The sequence below is a fragment of the Pseudonaja textilis genome, chromosome Z, assembly GCF_049901715.1.
Source record: "Pseudonaja textilis isolate UNSWEBS1 chromosome Z, rPseTex1.2, whole genome shotgun sequence".
Lineage (NCBI taxonomy): Eukaryota > Metazoa > Chordata > Lepidosauria > Squamata > Elapidae > Pseudonaja > Pseudonaja textilis.
Window position 1 is genome coordinate 104,241,643 of NC_142008.1, and position 19,029 is coordinate 104,260,671.

The window sequence follows — 19,029 nt, forward strand, 5'->3', positions numbered from 1 at the left end:
TTATTATTATTATTATTATTATTATTATTATTATTATTATTATTTTATTTTTTAAATACTCTGTTGTGTGATTGTGATGTGGTGTTTGGGGCACTGTGCTGGAGTAGCTTTCAAATTTCATTATATTTGTGGAATGCAATGACAATAAAGGTATTCTATTCTATTCTAAATAAACATTTTTTTCAACTTGCCCAAAATTCACGAAATACACTCCTCTTGAATATTTCATAATTTAATGGATGAAAAAATACTATATACTACTTATGAGAACTTCATAGTAATACTCTTTTTCTGAAAGAAAGAATTATAACCACTCTTGTACAGTCATTATGAAAGATTAAAAAAAAAAGATTGTATTTGTGAAATTAGCAGCTATGACAAACACCAGTTCCTTATCATATGCACGATTCATTTTTTTGAGAATGGAACTTATTTCAACATAGAAAATTGTCCTATAAATAACTCAAAGTGGTGAATATACCTAATACTGTTCCCTCCTCCTACTTTCTCCACAATAACAACCTTATGAGATGGATTTAGAAAAAGTGACTAGCCCAAAGTCACCTATTTCATCCCAAAGGTAGGACCACAGTCTCCCAGTTTCTAGTCTGAACCTTAAGCACTACACCAAATTTCAATGATTCTTTATCATTGTAAAGAATCCATGCCATTACCAGATATATTCAGTATACCTTGAGTAAATAAATCTAAATCAAAGACAGTAAGGACTGTCAGTAGATCTTGGTAATATGTAAGCAAAATATATGAAACTTAGACATTTAGGTAGGCATAGCCAAACTTTCCCATCTCACTTACACATGAATTGCTCTCTCTCCTTGGAAGCTCTTCAATTACTTTTATAAATTTCTATATTCCTACATAGAAAAGTCATCTCATATAATGTACTCCTTACTAAGGGGATAGCTGATTGATACTCCACCTCTCATTTGAAGATCGAGTATGTATTTGCTCAAACATAGAGTTCTTTTTCATATGTCCTTCTAAAGAGTGTATTGTACTCTCATGACAATCAGAGCTAATGCACCTCCTCTTGGGTCTGACAGACTCCACTTATGAAGAGTCAATTGAGGTTTTTACTTCCCATGGGAGGTTGTTTGGCAAGTTTGAAAACATTTCTCAGAATGGGATTGGGGGGTTGAAATGATTCTTTTCTCCCCAGGTTAGTCATATTGTAGGAGAAATTGCCTAAAGCTATTCAGGCAATGTAGTCTGACTTGTTATATAAAAATGATTGCACTACAAAGCAGGTATTATGATTCTTAAAAGAACATCTGCTTAAAGTTCTTCCAAAGCTTTTAAAACAAAATTTCAAAGTTATTTCGGGGGCAGGCAAAGATAGTGGATGAAACAGTGCCAATCATTCCCAGAGATGATTGAATCTAGGATGAAAAATACCCAATGACTCAGTCATGGAAAAGGAAAAAAAAACTACAATGATTGAAAATATCCAGCGAGCAAATTTCTGTTGCTTTTATCCAATCAATGACGAGATTTGGGAATCATGGACAATAGATAGGTGCGATAGAAAGTATAGGGCTTTATACAATGTATAAATGAAGTAAAATAACACAGTCCTAAAATAATATCATTTATCCTTTTTTTAAAAATGTTCCAAAATGAATGAACCAAAATGTTCTTTATTCACAAGTGTTTTGTGTCGTTTCCAACAAAGACCAAGTCTAAACATATTACAAAAGGAACATACAATATAAAATCATACAGAAAATAATAAAGCAATAGGACAGTAGTAATAACAGTCATATAAACTTCAATAGCTTGTGCCCAAATATATTTAGCCCTCCCATGATGGGCCACATAATGGCACTTTGATAAGAATGGGTAGTAATGGACACTTTTGAAATATAAATTATGACATTTATATTAAAACTATGCAGGTTAGGGCCCAGTTTGAAACAAAGTGATATCAGAAGCAGAAACATTATTTTAAATATTAAAACAATATCTAAGGTAAAATAAGGTAAAGAATCTATCATACATGACATGAGATACTTTGGCCACATTACTCTCTGTAGCACCAAAGCTTTTAAATATACCCCATCTTTCATTTTGCTTTACCATAGTCATTGAAAAATTATGATACTATAAAACTCTACTGCTGTATTTTCTAAAAGTTTTAAAGAAGGCTTCTTTCACTTCTTTGTTTCTCAAACTGTAGATGATGGGATTCACCATTGGTGTTAGGATAGTGTAGAATAGAGAAAAGACCTTATGTAGCTCCTTCAGTTTTTCTGTTTCAGGAACAACATACACAAGCAATAGTGTAACAAAGAAAAATGAAACTACAGTGAGATGAGATGAACAGGTAGAGAAGGCCTTCTGTTGCACTTTTTTAGATTTCATTTGCAACACAGTGTAAAGTATATAAATGTAGGAGGTCATTGTTAGGATAAATGGAGTCCCTATAACCATGGATCCAAGAATAAAAGTAGCAAGTTTCACTAAGTGTGTATTGCTACAGGAAAGATTTGCCACTGAATAAACATCACAAAAGAAATGGTCAATTTCATTGGGTCCACAAAAAGTTAACTGTACTAGAAAAAAAGTTATGATAGCATTAGTCAACAAACCACTCATCCAAGATGTGACAGCTAACTGGAGACAGAGTTTACCATTCATGACAGATGCATAATTCAGAGGTTTGCAGATTGCTAAATATCGATCATAAGACATCATTGCCAGAAGATAACATTCAGTGGATGCTAAAAAACCAAAGAAGTAGTATTGTGTCATACACCCGTAAATAGATATAGTTTTATCCCCACTTACATAACTAGCCAGCATTCTGGGCAAGATGGTTGAAATGTAACATGTCTCCAAACAAGACAAATTCACAAGGAAGAAGTACATGGGGGTATGAAGATGTTGATTAGCTACAACAAGTAGAATGATAAGTAGGTTTCCCACAATAGACAAACTGTATATAATAAAAAACAGTGTAAAGAGCAGTATTCCCATTTGGGGAAGATTGAATCCCAAAAGAATGAATGTTGTAACACTTGACTGATTTATTTCCATTCTGTCCTGTTAATGATTATTAAGATGGTTCTGAAAAATAGTTTTGAAGAACTTTAGTAGTCTCATTTTCACTTAATTTCTTCCATCTGCTGATTGTGGCAAATGTTGAAATACATTTCTTGAATACCTGCTTGGTCATATCTAAACAGCAGAAAGAACAGATGTTGTATTTCTAGGCATATTAAACACATCATGATAGACAATATCACTAATCTATGACATTAAAGGAAATAAACAATAATCTGATGTTAGGTGCTATAGACCACGTCAACATGTGAAGACCCAATTAAACCAATTTGTTGCAAAATATCCTATGCACAGGAATATTCTCAACTAATCATTAGTACTTGGAGTTAGAGAATGGCCTAGGGGAGAAGTAGAGTCCACTTTGGCTACATAGAGGTTTGTGGTTATTTTGACTCTGCCATCTGGCTCTACTGCTCCTCCTACACCTGATAATGTTCATTGTTTTCATCTCAGAATGTGTGTCGGAGGGGGAGGCAGTTCTGGAGAACTGATAGCAAAAATTTTGAGTAATTTGGTGAACCGGCAATTACCACTTCTGACTGGAGATTTTACAGTATCCCAAACCTGCCATGCCCAGAAAGCCACACCCACAGAACCAGTAGTAAAAAAAATTGAATCCCACCACAGGGGGTGGGGAGGGATATCAATGTATATATATTAGTGCTGTGGCTCCGGGCTTGGATTCAGCTCCTGAGACTGATATGATTTCAAGTGAGGAGGACATGGTAGAAAAATATGAGCCGGCATGGCTCAGTGATTGGACTAGTAACCAGGATGAGGAGATGGATGTGACAAAGGAAGACAGACCTGATGTATTAGAATTGTCAGGACCTTTGAGCTCCTCTGGTTCCTTATCTGATCAACAGCTGGGAATGGCTGACAGGGAAGTTTTGAGAGAGTCTTCTAGTGGAGATGAGAACTTGGAAAAGTTGTGGTTAAATGTAAGGAACAGAAGACGTTTGAGAAGGCAAACTCAGCTGGAACGAAGGAGGAGGGCGAGTCAGTAAATTAGCACGTTGCCTCAATGAGTATAAAAGGACACAGGTGGGCTGGTAAAATTTGCCAGGAACAAAGTGACTTATTGAGTGAGGACGTTACAGCAAGAAGCTCTGAGACTTGAGATTTATGCCAGGACTGGTTTGCCGGACAGAGTAAAGATTTAAGCTGTGGATTGAGATTTCTGTCAGCCGTTATCTTGTAAGACTGCTTTCTGTTTGATTTAAGTTTGAAACGGCTGCTTTCTGTTTTGTTCGTTTGAATTTTGAAGGGGAGTCATAACATTATTGTTCCTGGCCACAAACAAACCATCTTTAAAGCAAGATGGATTCAAATCAACTGCAGCATTTGGTAGAGCAGCAACAACAACAAATTAACCAGCTACTGCAAAGCAATGTGACGCTTCAGAATCAGGTAACACAATTGCTGAATTATGTTTCCAGCTTACCAAGCCCTGCTGCTGTTCCCCCTGCCCCTCCTGTGAGGAAAAGCCCGGTATCCATGCCAGAGAAATTTTCTGGGCAAATGGACAGGTTCCCGGCATTTATGGCCCAATTGTTTATCTCTCTGAGGCCTGAAGACTTCCCAACCGACCGGTCTAAAGTAGGATTTATGATCAGTTTATTAACCGGGCAGGCTGCTAATTGGGCTACTCCCTTGTTAGTTCAAGATAGCCCATTGTTGAACAATTTCCAGGGTTTTCTCCCACAAATGAGAGTGATGTTTGAGAACCCAATTAAGATACAAACTGTGGACAGACGGTAATGGGACATTAATCAGGGGAAACGTTCCCAGCAGGAATACGTTGCAGAATTGCGTTTGCTGTGTATGGACTCTAACTGGAACGAACCGGCTCATCTGGCTGCATTCCAGGAAAGCTTGTCTGATGCCATCAAGGATGAGCTGGTCCATGCAGAGTGGGCTTTAACTTTGGATGCATTGATAGTTCAGTGCTTACGAATTGAAGCTCGTTTACAGCAACATGGACGCAAACGGCTCGTTATGGAACCATCTTCATTTTCTCGTGCACAACACGTGCCACCGAGAGTTTTCCAACCCATGGTTAATGCTGAGGAGCCGATGGAGTTAGGCGCACTCCACCCTTGCTTAATGGTGCGAGAACGTTCGAGAAGGTTCCAGGAAGGCTTGTGCCGTTATTGCGGGGGTCCGGGACATTTTGCAAATTCCTGCACTCGGAGAAGGACTTGCAGACCTGTGCCTGAAACCACTCCTGGCCCATCGGGAAATGGGGTAGGCCCGACCTCAGGGAAACCCTAGGTCGGGCACATTCTACACCTCCATCCCAAATTGCTGAAGTAAATCCTGGTCCTCCATTTACTTTTGGACACTCGTATCTTTTTACAGTCCCAGAAGGAAGGAATTCCCGCCATTGCGCTGGTGGATTCAGAGGCTACAACCAGCTTTATGGACTGTGCTTTTGTTAAACATTTTGGAATTCCTTTGATTCCTGTGAATCCACCCATTAAGGTGGAAACCGTAGATGGGCGTGAACTCAAGTCAGGACCCATTCGCTACGCTACTCAGCCAGTGCGTATGCTTATTGGGGATCATGAGGAGGCGATAAGTTTTTATGTCACCTCGAACCTCCATCTCCCTTTGGTGCTCGGAATGTCCTGGTTGCGTTTGCACGATCCGTTGGTGGCTTGGTCGCAGAACACCATTTATTTTCCAAGCCTACAATGTGTGGACCACCTGAAGCATGTTTGCACTGGCCAAGATATCACCGCTCCTGCTGTCTCAATTCCTACAGAGCTGTCGGACTTCTCTGATGTTTTCAGCAAACAGGAAGCAGACCGATTACCCCCACGTCGTGCTTATGATTGTCCCGTGGACCTGATACCGGACGCTCCATTGCCAAAGGGGAGATTATACTCCATGTCGGAGCCTGAGTTGATTGCACTCCGAGAGTTTTGGGATAAAAACTTAGCTCGGGGATTTATTCAACCCTCGTTGTCCCCTCTTTTGGCTCCCGTTCTTTTTGTTAAGAAGAAATCGGGAGAACTTCATCTCTGCTGTGATTAGCGATGACTAAACTCTATCACCGTGAGGAATAGCTATCCCTTGCTTCTCATTCCGGAATTGATGGAGCGGTTGCGGGAGGCTACTATCTTCACTAAACTTGATCTGCGTGGGGCCTACAACCTGGTTCGGATGCACAAGGGGGAAGAGTGGAAGATGGCGTCTGGCACTCGTTATGGTCATTTCGAGTACACTGTCATGCCATTTGGTCTAACCAACGCTCCCGCTGTATTCCAGCATTTGATGAACGACATTTTTCGGGACATGCTGGATAGGTTTTTCGTGGTGTATCTGGTGATATTTTAATCTACTCTCGGTCCAGAGATCATCACCTTCAGCAGGTTCATCAAGTGCTTCAGCGTCTTTGGGAGCATAAACTCTACTCGAAACTGGAGAAGTGTTTCTTTTTTCAGTCATTGATAGAGTTTTTAGGGCACATCATTTCTCCCGAGGGCGTTGCTATGGACCCTAAAAAGGTTGAGGCATTGTGTAGTTGGGAAGCCCCTCATCGAGTCAAGGACATCCAATGTCTTTTGGGATTCGCCAACTACTATCGGACTTTTATCCCAGACTTTGCTAAAGTAATGGACCCCATAACTCAGCTCCTCCATAAGAAGGTCCCATTCCGGTGGGGGCCTCCACAACAACAGGCTTTTGAAACTTTAAAGAAAGCGTTTGTGGCCGAGCCGATATTGAGGCATCCTGATCCGAATCGTCCATTTGTGGTCGAGACAGATGCCTCTAATGTAGCTATCGGAGCGGTACTGTTACAAGCTTCGAAGGATGGTGCGCCTCTTTTCCCATGCGCATACTATTCTAGGAAGCTCACAGCTTCAAAGCGCAACTACACCATCTGGGAAAAGGAGTTGTTGGCCATTAAGGCTGCTTTTGAGACCTGGAGACATCATTTAGAGGGGGCTCGGCACAAGGTAGAGGTTCGGACAGATCACCGAAACTTGGAACATTTGACCACAGCTAAGAAATTGAACCAACGCCAGATTTGGTGGTCATTGTTTTTTGCCAGGTTCAATTTCTCCATTACTTATGTTCCAAGTGGACAGAATCGGAGGGCAGAAGCGTTGTCTCGGAAGCCCAAGTATATCGGTCCTGAGGATCCTCTTCCTCTACAAACAGTGTTACCACCAGAATCCTTGGCCGTATTGCAAGATCCAGTAGACTTGCGGGCTCGCATACGAGAGGCGCAACGATTGGATGCATGGACGCAGCAGAGACGGGGGGACATCGGACCTGATTCTCCATGGTCCTTTGAAGAGGGCTTGCTCCGACATCGGGGTTTATTATACGTACCCACCAGGTCATTGAGAGCTCTCATCATGACACAATGTCATGATAACCCCTCTGCTGGCCATTTTGGATTTTATAAAACCTTGCATTTGGTCACCTGGACTTTTGGGTGGCCTCGGGTTCCTCACGATGTGTTCTCTTACATCACTTCTTGCGTCCAGTGTAGGCAAGCGAAAGCGGCATTGGGTGTGCCCTCTGGACTCCTCCAACCATTGCTGACTCCAGGCAGACCATGGGGAGTGATATCCATGGACTTTCTCATGCATTTACCATCCTTGTCGGGCTTCACGACGGTGCTCGTGGTAGTTGATATGCTGACTAAAATGGCTCATTTCATTCCCTGTCGGAGATTACCTTCGTCCCGCACTATGGCTCAGCTATTTTTACAGCATATCTTTCATCTGTATGGACTGCCAGATAGAGTGGTTTCTGATCGTGGGATTCAGTTTACTGCGCAGTTTTGGAAACAGTTAATGGCAGCGCTACAAGTTCAGGTGTGCTTAGCGTCAGCGCACCATCCGGAAACTGATGGTGGGACTGAGAAGGTGATTGGCATTCTTACCCAAGATTTTCTGGAGGAACTACAAGCGGTCCACCATTTAGTAAGGCAACAACTTGAAAGAGCGAAAAAGGACTATAAATGGTTTGCGGACCGGTCACGTCGAGCACTGCCTCCATTAGCTGTGGGTGACAAGGTGTGGTTATCCACGAAACACCTTCAGATCGATTGCCAAATTAGGAAATTGGACCATCGTTTTCATCGGTCCATTCCCGATTGAGGCAGTTATCAACCCTGTGGCATACTGACTCACCTTACCATGCTCCATGCATATTCACCCTGTATTCCATCACTCTCTTTTGGTTCCTGACTCCCCGGAATGTCCTCTGCGTGCTCCAGCTGGTACACCTTCCCCATCAACGTCCCGTGAGGAGGCGGAGGTTGATGACACGGTGGTCAGTGTTACTGATTCGCGTTGGCTCAAGGGTCGTTTCCAGTATTTAGTCAGGAGGAGAGTGGATGGCTCAGAAATTTGCTCATGGATGGATGTGTCTGCAGTTCATGCTCCAGACATCATACGGGACTTTCATGAACGTTTCCCTTCGAAACCGCATCCAGATCATCAGACCTGGGGGAAGGGCCCTGCGGTGAGGGATAGTGTTGTGGCTCCGGGCTTGGATTCAGCTCCTGAGACTGATATGAGTTCAAGTGAGGAGGACATGGTAGAAAAATATGAGCCGGCATGGCTCAGTGATTGGACTAGTAACCAGGATGAGGAGATGGACGCGACAAAGGAAGACAGACCTGATGTATTAGAATTGTCAGGACCTTCGACCTCCTCTGGTTCCTTATCTGATCAACAGCTGGGAATGGCTGACAGGGAAGTTTTGAGAGAGTCTTCTAGTGGAGATGAGAACTTGGAAAATTTGTGGTTAAATGTTAGGAACAGAAGACGTTTGAGAAGGCAAACTCAGCTGGAATGAAGGAGGAGGGCGAGTCAGTAAATTAGCATGTTGACTTAATGAGTATGACACAGCTGGGCTGGTAAAATTTGCCAGGAACAAAGTGACTTATTGAGTGAGGACGTTACAGCAAGAAGCTCTGAGACTGGAGATTTATTGCCAGGACTGGTTTGCCGGACAGAGTAAAGATTTATGGTGTGGATTGAGATTTCTGTCAGCCGTTCTCTTGTAAGACTACTTTCTGTTTGATTTAAGTTTGAAACGGCTGCTTTCTGTTTTGTTCGTTTGAATTTTGAAGGGGAGTCATAACATATTAATATATAAATTGCTATATTATAGCAATTAATATATTATATTATTATAGATTATCATAGACTAGTGGTTATTAATTAGTTTGGTTAACTATTTTGAATGTTAGTATGATTAGTATGTTTAGTGCAAATTAATGATTAGGACAATTAATTGAAAAGTGTGTTTATTGATTAGTGTAATTAATTATTAGGTTGATTATTGATTAGTTAAATTAATTGACTGGTGTGATTAATATAATAGACTGTTTGGCACGATATTACTTTATTGATTACCATAATACCTTGTTTGATTGAACAACCTAATCAACAAACCCCCTCAACAAACTCACCATGCCAGGAAAACAATTCAATGTCAAACCTCAGCCTAAACAGTAAGAAACCCCTACTAAAGAACCACAAGCCTTTTGCTCTTGCCTTATTTGTAAAGAATCTTTAAAGGAGAATGAAGATTACATCAACTGTTCTCTTTGTAACAACTATGCTTACTATAATTGCTTAGGATTACCCAAGCAAATGGCTCTATTCCTAAAACCATCTGCCAATGCTTTTCCATATTTCTGTCCACCATGCAGACCCAAACTAGAAAAATACACTACCATGTTTGAAAGAATCGATACCATTGAAACATATATAACATTCCTTGACACCATTGTAGCATCCCTTGACACTATACAAACTAGATTGGCAAACCTTGAAAAAAAGAGACAGCACTAAAAAATGAACATCAAACATCGACAAACCACATCTCTACTCAACAACTGCAACCAAAACCCAATCCACAAAAAACAACAAATCCTACAAATATTGATATCCCCATCCTCATCAAAGAAGTCATTGAGCATGAATGGAAGCGACCAAATGCCATCTTATTTGGTCTAGAGGTCAATGACAATGATGACACGTATAACATTCAAAACATCATCAGAGAAAATCAAGCATCAACCATCTCCCATGAAGAAATACTTGATATTACCCATGTTGGTCCTGAGCTTAAAAACAAAGATGGATTGATCATCCCACACCTCTACAGGGTTGTTTGCAAAAATGAAAAAAGCAAACACAAATTCATTTTCACAATAAATTCACTCACAAAGCGCAACAACAACCATAAGAACCTTCATTCTCACCCTGATCTAACCTTACAGCAACATGTATAATCCCAGGAGCTATGTTCTGAACTCAAAAGATTGCATGAATTAGGTAATACAAATCTATCCATTGATTACAATGCTGACTATATCAAAAGCAAGAGACACAATCCACATCACAATATCCATCACCCAAATAACCAATGTTAGGGATGCACACCCCTTACTTCCTCCACACCCACTACTTCATATCTTAAATGCAAACTACTCAATGCAAGAAGCCTCGCAAATAAAATGCATGAATTCCTCATCCTTCTAAACTCAGCTACATTTGACATCATATTTGTCTGTGAGACATAGTTAAATGCATCTTTCCCAGACTCCATTACCACTATAAGAGAATATCAAGTTTTTCAGGCAGATCACGAAATCCGTAGAGGTGGTAGAGTTGCTATATTCTATAAAAAGTCTCTAAATCTAAAAAAGATCCAAATTATACAAGAGCTTGCTCTTCCTGAGACCATCGTCTGTGAACTGTCCTTAAATTAGTCTGCTTCTCACTTTGCTATCAAGCCCCTGACTATGATATAATTCATGCAAACAAGCTAACTTCACCACTGACATGGGCTGCCTCCTGCCCACACCCTCTTATTTTTCTTGGTGTCCTCAACTTACCTCTTATAAATTGGACACTAAATGAATGTACATCTGAACCTATTCATACAACCCTGTACAATGCCGTTACCACACTAGGACTGGAACAACCAATAACCAACAATACTAGACTTAACAACTGCCTCGATCTCATCTTCTACAATAGTTTGAATTCAATTTATAGAGTACAAATTAAAGAACCCTCTTCCAACCATGATCACAACATGATTGACTTTTGTCTCAATATGTCCACACAGAAATCATCATAATGACAAAATCCCCAATTATAACTTCGAAAAAGGCAACTGTGATCTTATAAACAACTATCTCTGATCCCATGATTGGCAATTTCTATTCACTGGATGCAATACTGTTGAAGATCATTACAACATATTTTTACTTGAAGTCAAAAGAGTCATCAAACTATATGTACCAATAACAACTCACAAAACCAGAAAAAAACAAATTACCCATAACAATAAGGAAGCTTCAATCCAAACAGAAATCACTTTGGTGGAAAACTAAAACTGGTCACATTGCCAGCTTCAAAAGCCTATACAAAAAATTATGTCATGTTATGTTATGGATCATGCCCAGTATTTCCTAGTCAAACCACAGAGAACTACAATGATCTAATACATATCGATTTTACAGAAGATAATATTGAAAAAGCACTACATAATCTAAAACCATCTCTATCTATTGGAACCCAGCCTAGTTGAAAATTACAGATCAATCTCTTTATGCTGCGTCACCTGTAAAGTCATGGAATCAATTATTAACCAATCCATTATCCTCCACTTAGAGACAAACAACTACTCTCTAATAAAAAAAAATTGGTTTCAGAAAAAAAGTCTATCCTGTAATCTGCAACTCTTACACTGCAAAAATATATGGACTTCGCAACTTGATCAGGGCAAAGCAATAGATGCCATCTACATAGACTTCTGTAAATCCTTTGATTCAGTGGTACATTACAAACTACTACTAAAACTAAAATCTTATGGTACCTCTGGACATCTGCATAACTGGGTAGAAGCATTCCTGTCAAACAGACAACAAATGGTCAAATTTGGAAGCATCCTATCAAATCCTGCACCTGTCAACAATGGTGTCCCCCAAGGCAGTGTTCTAGGACCCAGAATACTCTACATAAATAACCTCTGTGGTCACAGTAAGAGCAATTGCATTCTCTTCGCTGATGATGTAAAGCTATTCAACCCCACTGACAATACTGCTACCCTTCAAAAAGACCTTGACTATGTGTCAAAATAAACTCAAAGTTACCCCCCCACACACACCTTGATTGCAGAAAATACGACTTCAGCAACAGAATGGTCAATGTCTGGAATACTCAACCTGACTCTGTGGTTTCTTCCCCAAACCTCAAAAACTTTAACCTTAAACTTTCTACTATTGACCTCACCCCTTTCCTAAGAGGCCTGTAGGGGGCATGCATAAGCGTACCAATGTGCCTACTGTTCCTGACCTATTGTTTCTTTTTATTTTTCTTATATGTATCCATTTCATGTATTCATAACTATGTTTATACTTATATCAGTTCTCTTATAATCGCTTGAGAAAACAAAATAAATAAAAATAAATAATTTTGATGAGAATCAAATGTCCTGACAAAAAGAACCCCTCTTGCCTAAAAAACCTGGCAAAATGGGTAGCAATAAACACTTGTAAATATCATTCTTTATACATGATCATATATTCCACAGGGAAAAAAACCCAAACTGCACATATTTGGGAGAATTGTATCTATCACATTTTGTTTTAAAAAACTATACTTGGCCACAGCTATCAAAAGTAAAATTGCGTTTAAAATAACATGTTTTGCAAAGTTTAATGATTCTTTTTCACTTTGTGTGCATTCCTCATTAATCAAATTAATGGCATGCCAAATCAGTCCTGCAACATAATAAGAATCAAATGTTTGGCAAATATGAAATGCCCTAATAGTTTGGGGTCAAATTACTAATTAAAAATCCAGTCTCCCCAATATCATCCTATGGAATTTTATCCTGTGCAGTCATTTCCTTAATAAAGTTTGAGATGCAAAATTATTCTGTGGAGGGGATACAAAATCTTGACCAGAAGCTTTTAGTGAAGCAATCTAGAGTCCAAAGGATTTTCCATGTAAACTTGGTGAGATCACTTTCTCTGCATCACCAAGATTCAAGCAATCTTTTCTGCTACAATACAATTGATATGTGTCCAACAGGTGATTATTCCTGTCTCTCCAGATAGCATATTTATGAATATCTAATACAAAAATCATTGAATAAGATGATCTAATGAGATTAATAGATGTTGCTCTACTAGTAATAAACATTCTGATATAATTTAGAGACAAGTAGAGTAGAGGACATAATTTTTATTGTAAATAAAAAAGACAGGAGAAAGAGATATATATCAATATCTTCCCCAAATTTATGCCTAAAATTGTGTCTAAAAATTATTGATAAGGAATCCTTAAAGAAACTGCAACTAAAAATTCTGACTAAATAAAAGACAGCAAATTATCCATGACAAAAAATAACAGTAGAAGAAATAAGTAAAAGGGAATGAACAATAAAAAAAATGGGTATGGAAACAAACTGTACAAAATTAAGCAAGAAAATATATATATATATATATATATATATTAAGTTTTTACAGGTATCTATATGTATGGTATTCAGCATTGTTCAAGTATTTTCCCATGTCATTATAGTTGTGCTTAAAATTGTAGCAACGTTTCGGCAGAATCTCATCTGCCATCATCAGGCTTCTGTACTGTGTTTGTCTGTGAGTCTCCATTACAGGAAACACAATGTTGCCAGCCAATCAAGGCAAAAAAAAAAAAAGGTACAAAACAGACAGAAGATATTAGAAACATCAATCAAGCAGAACACGGCAAACTCCAAGACCAATAAACACAGACAAGCCTCCCAACCGATTAGGATGAAGTAAAAACCATTCTGGCACAGTGTAGGCTAGCACCAAATTTAAAACAGAAATGGCTGTGAAAGTCTGACTCACAGACGAACACAGTACAGAAGCCTGATGATGGCAGATGAGATTCTGCCGAAACATTGCTACAACTTTAAAAGCACAACTACAATGACGTGGGAAAATACCCGAACAAAGCTGAATGCCATGTATGTATGTATGTATGTATGTACACACACACACACACACACACACACACACACACACACACACACACAAATGCGTGACAAGGAGAATGTGTAAGTGAATCAATCAATCAATTGGATATAAAGATAATTTCTTTCTAGTAATATACTAATATTCTACAAAGTCCTGCTCTGGAAAAGATCATGCTATTTCTTATATTTCCTGACTTATATGTGTTTGTAGAAAAATATTTCTGATCTGAAACAGCAACCGTGTTAGTCAATATACCTCTGGAAACAATTCAGTGATACCCTGAAGGTGCTAAATAGCCTACAGATAAATAGCCTGCTAAATAACCTATGGATCATCACCTACTAACTCTTTTTAAAAGATTTTTTTAAAAATACAGTATATTCTCTCTATGTTGCCTGTTCCTAAGAAAAACTGTTTGTGCTGCAGAGAAAGAGAAAACTTTTTGATGGTCACATATTAAGAATGTACATCTTTCCCTTTGAAAGGCTTTCTTTGTTATTGTGCTATTCTTTGCTTTTTTTTTGTTCCTATATAATTAAGTTTATGGTAGTGAATATTTTATTTACTGAAATTAAATTTAGAATTATTTCATCTGTTATTTCTTTCTTTTAATTGTTGCCCTAAGTAAAAAGAAATGCACTAAAAGAAAGGCTTCAAGTTCTTAAAAATTAATTCTGCAATCAGTCCCATGACTTGTAATTACTGAAATATTAATGCCACGGAATTCAATGGAATTGTAAACTTAAAAGGTATACACATAATATACCTTTAAAATTACAATTTAAATTATATGTCCATCTTTTCTAAATCTATAATTATGGGGGGAGGGGGGGAATAACAGTGGTTGCAAAAAAAAACATGAATCTTGTAGCATTTTTTTTCAACAAACAAATTTATGATGCATTTAATGAAGAAAGCTGCAACTCATGAAAACTTGAGCTTTTTGAAATTTAATATTATAGCTTGTAAAAAATGCTGAATAATTACCATTGTACTTTGAAGAAATGACTCCAGCTATTACTGAGCACCATATATAAAAGTGGCACAAAATAAATATGAAGTATGGCAATCAAATATAGATGTATAGTTTCTCAAAGATAAAGATAAGTGTTGAAATTTGGGAAAAAGGTGAAAATGTGACTTTTGTTTTTTAATGGAAATAGAGTGGTGAATATGTGGTACTAAGACAGACACCATTTCCAGCCCAGGCCAAAATTATTACATTGTTGAAACAATTGTTTCTAGTTAGCATAGGATGATTGTCTTGGAGACAGTGAAAGCCAATATATGAGATTAGGTCTTACCTGTAGTTGTTCCATGCTATATCAGAATTGTTCTAAAGTGTGCTATTAACAACAAAAGGAGTGGAATATAGTAGTAAGCCAGGAGTGGAATATAGTAGTAAGCCATTCTCAGAATGTTGTGTCCAAGTGCTGTTACATCATCCCTTTTACACTAATTGGTGATGCAGGGTAATAATATTTCAGCTGGCATGTGCAGTATGCTATATTATTTTTTAAATTATTGGATAATTAAAATATATTACATGAGCCAAGGGATTTGTTGCTGATTGGATCTTGGACAAACTGTTCTGATATAATGCACTCTTAATCTTCAAGAACATGCTAAAATTCATTCTTTCTATGTGGGATTACTTTATTTTTTAGATAAAACCTAGCATAGATTTTTGCCATGTTGATTTTTCTACATACTACTATTCCCTTCTATGAACAAAATATTATTCAGATCCCAAAACAATAAGAAATAAACAGTAAGCCAAAGAAAGGAAAACATAAAAAGAAAAAAAATATAACTAAATCTAGTGTGTGTATGTATATTTTATATAGACACATATACATATGTGTATATAGAGTATGTGTCTGTCTGTCTGTCTGTCTGTCTATCTATCTGTCTGTCTGTCTGTCTGTCTGTCTGTCTGTCTGTCTATCTATCTATCTATCTATCTATCTATCTATCTATCTATCTATCTATCTATCTATCTATCTATCTTCTATCATATATCTATCATCTATCTAGTTATCTTTGCAAATCATCCAAATCTTCATCACATCCATAATAATGTCCATAAAGATTTTTATACTATTTTTTTATTTTTTTTATTTATTTTATTTTGTCAAGTGATTATTAGATAACAGGTATAAATTTAAACATGCCAACAGTGGTGTCCCCCAAGGCAGTGTTCTAGGACCAACTCTTTTCATACTCTACATAAATGACCTCTGTGATCATATCAAGAGCAACTGCGTTCTCTTCGCTGATGATGTAAGGCTATTCAACACCACAGACAATGCTGCTATCCTTCAAAAAGACCTCAATTATGTATCAGAATGGTCAAACAAATGGCAACTTCAAATCTCAACAAACAAATGTTCTGTCTTACATATTGGCAAAAAAAAAAAAAATCCGAAAATAAAATAGAGGCTGAATAGTCACAACCTTGTTGATGATCCAAACTCTGTCAAGGACCTTGGAGTACTCATCTCTAATGATCTAAGTCAGGCTTGTCCAACCCGCGGCCCACGGGCCGCATGTGGCCCAGGTCGCCTCGTAATGCGGCCCAGTGCCCACCCCAACCTTCGTGCCAGAGCCAGTGAGGAGGAGGAGGAGAGACAGGTGCGAGGTGGGGCGAGGGCCAGGCCAAGCAGCAAGAGAAAAGGCGGGCGCCGTCAGAGAGCCACCTCCTGCTCTTGCTGCCACTGCCACCGCCACCGCCGCCACTTCTGCCCCTGCCGTTGCTGCTGCTGCTGCCCCCACCACCGCTTCTGCCCCTGCTGCCGCTTCTGCCCCCACCATCGCTGCCGCTTCTGCCCCTGCCGCTGCTTCTGCCCCACCACTGCCACTGCTTCTGCTCCCACTGCCACCCCCACCACCACCACCCCCACCGCCACTACCCCCGCGGTGGGGGCAGAAGCAGTGGTGGTGGCGGGGGAAGAAGCGGCGGTGGGGGTGGTGGCGGGGGAAGAAATGACAGTGGGGGCAGTGGCGGCGGGGGCAGAAGCAGCAGCAGCGGTGGGGGAAGAAGCGGCGGCGGCGGGGCCAGAAGTGGTGGTGGGGGAAGAAGCGGCAGCGACGGTGGGGGCAGAAGCGGCAGTGGGGGCAGAAGCTGCAGTGGCAGTAGGGGTGGCGGCGGGGGAAGCGGCGGCGGGGGCAGTGGCGGCGGGGGCAGAAGCAGCAGCGGTGGTGGGGGAAGGCTTCTGCCCCCGCCGCCGCTGCTGCTTCTGCCTTCCAGTCCTGCCCCATCCAGGTGAGGTGAAAGGTTGGACACCCCTGAAGTATAGTATATAAAATCATGTCCTACCTGTCAATGAATACTTCTGCTTCAACCATAACAATACAAGAGCAAACAATAGATATAAACTCAAGGGTAATCACACCAAACTTGATAGCAGGAAATATGACTTCAGCAACAGAGTGATCAATGTCTGGAATACTCTACCTGACTCAGTGGTTTCTTCCCCAAACCCGAAAAACTTTAACCTTAGACCAGGAGTGTCCAACCTTTCACCTTCCCTGGGCCACATTAGAAGATGAAAATTTGGTTTGGGCCACACATAAAATAAAATAACAGTAACTATACCTGATCATCCAAAAAAAAAACCATAGAAAACATAGTTAACATATTAAATTTATTTGGAAATGAAGTTAGTGAGATGTTTTTATTATTTATTATTAATTATTTATTAAAAATTATTTATGTTTTATCACGTTTTTATCACAGTTTTTTATCATGGTTGATTTTCCGGCCATATTTTGCGGGGGAGAGAAAGCTCACCCACCTGCGCGCCTACCTCTCCTGCAAATGGCCCGGCTGGATGAGGCAGGACTGGAAGGCAGAAGCAGCAGCGGCGGCGGGGGCAGAAGCAGTGGCAGGGGCAGAAGTGGCAGTGATGGTGGGGGCAGAAGTGGCAGCGGTGGCAGAAGTGGCGGTAGGGGCAGAAGCGGCAGCAGGGGCAGAAGCGGCAGCGATGGTGGGGGCAGAAGCGGCAGCGGGGGCAGAAGTGGCGGCGGCGGGGGCAGCAGCGGCGGCAGTGGGGGCAGCAGCGGCGGCGGTGGCAGTGGCAGTGGCAGCAAGAGCAGGAGGTGGCTCTCTGACAGTGCCCGCCTTTTCTCTTGCTGCTTGGCCTGGCCCTCGCCCCACCTCGCGCCTGTCTCTCCTCCTCCTCCTCGCTGGCTCTGGCACGAAGGTTGGGGTGGGCACTGGGCCGCTTTACGAGGCAACCTGGGCCACATGCGGCCCGTGGGCTGTGGGTTGGACAAGCCTGCCTTAGACTTTCTACTATTGACCTCAACCTTTTCCTAAGAGATCTGTAGGGGGCATGCATAAGTGCACCAACGAGCCTGTTGTCCCTGTCCTATTGTTTCTTTTATTTTTCTTATATGTATCCATGTATTCATAACTATGTTTTTACTTATACCCATTATCTTATAAGCAATTGACAAACCAAATAAAATAAAATAAATAAAATGAATACATGAAATGGATATGAATAAAAAAAAAAAGAAACAATAGGTTAGGAATGGTAGGCACATTGGTGGGCTTATGCACGCCTCCTACAGACCTCTTAGGAAAGGGCTGAGGTCAATAGTAGACAGTCTGAGGTTAAAGTTTTGGGGGTTTGGGGAAGAAACCACAGAATCAGGTAGAGTATTCCAGACATCAATCTCTCTGTTGCTGAAATCGTATTTCCTGCAATTAAGTTTGGTGCGGTTTACCTTGAGTTTGTATCTATTGTGTGCTCCTGTATTGTTATGGCTGAAGCTGAAGTATTCATTGACAGGTAGGACATTGCAATATATAATTTTATTCTATACTTAGATTGAACTGAGATAGTTCTAGGTTGTCTAGGTCTAAAATTTCAAGTCTGGTAGCATAAGGTATTCTGCTATGAATAGAGTAGTGGAGAACTCTT

At 40.1% G+C, this 19,029-nt stretch overlaps 2 protein-coding genes across 2 annotated transcripts in view; both read right to left on the minus strand.

Moving 5' to 3' along the window:
- The window catches only part of LOC148124193 (olfactory receptor 10A7-like), a 33,607-nt gene that overhangs the window by 6,919 nt on the left and 7,659 nt on the right, over window positions 1–19,029 (minus strand). Inside the window, exon 2 of the mRNA XM_087918355.1 lies at window positions 3,172–3,198. The gene's annotated coding sequence lies outside the window, so the exon portion shown is untranslated. The remainder of the gene's footprint in view (window positions 1–3,171; window positions 3,199–19,029) is intronic.
- LOC148124194 (olfactory receptor 11L1-like) lies at window positions 1,654–3,140 on the minus strand. The gene has a single exon (XM_087918356.1). The coding sequence runs from the start codon at window positions 3,055–3,057 to the stop codon at window positions 2,122–2,124; it is 936 nt and encodes a 311-aa protein (XP_087774482.1). The 5' UTR covers window positions 3,058–3,140; the 3' UTR covers window positions 1,654–2,121.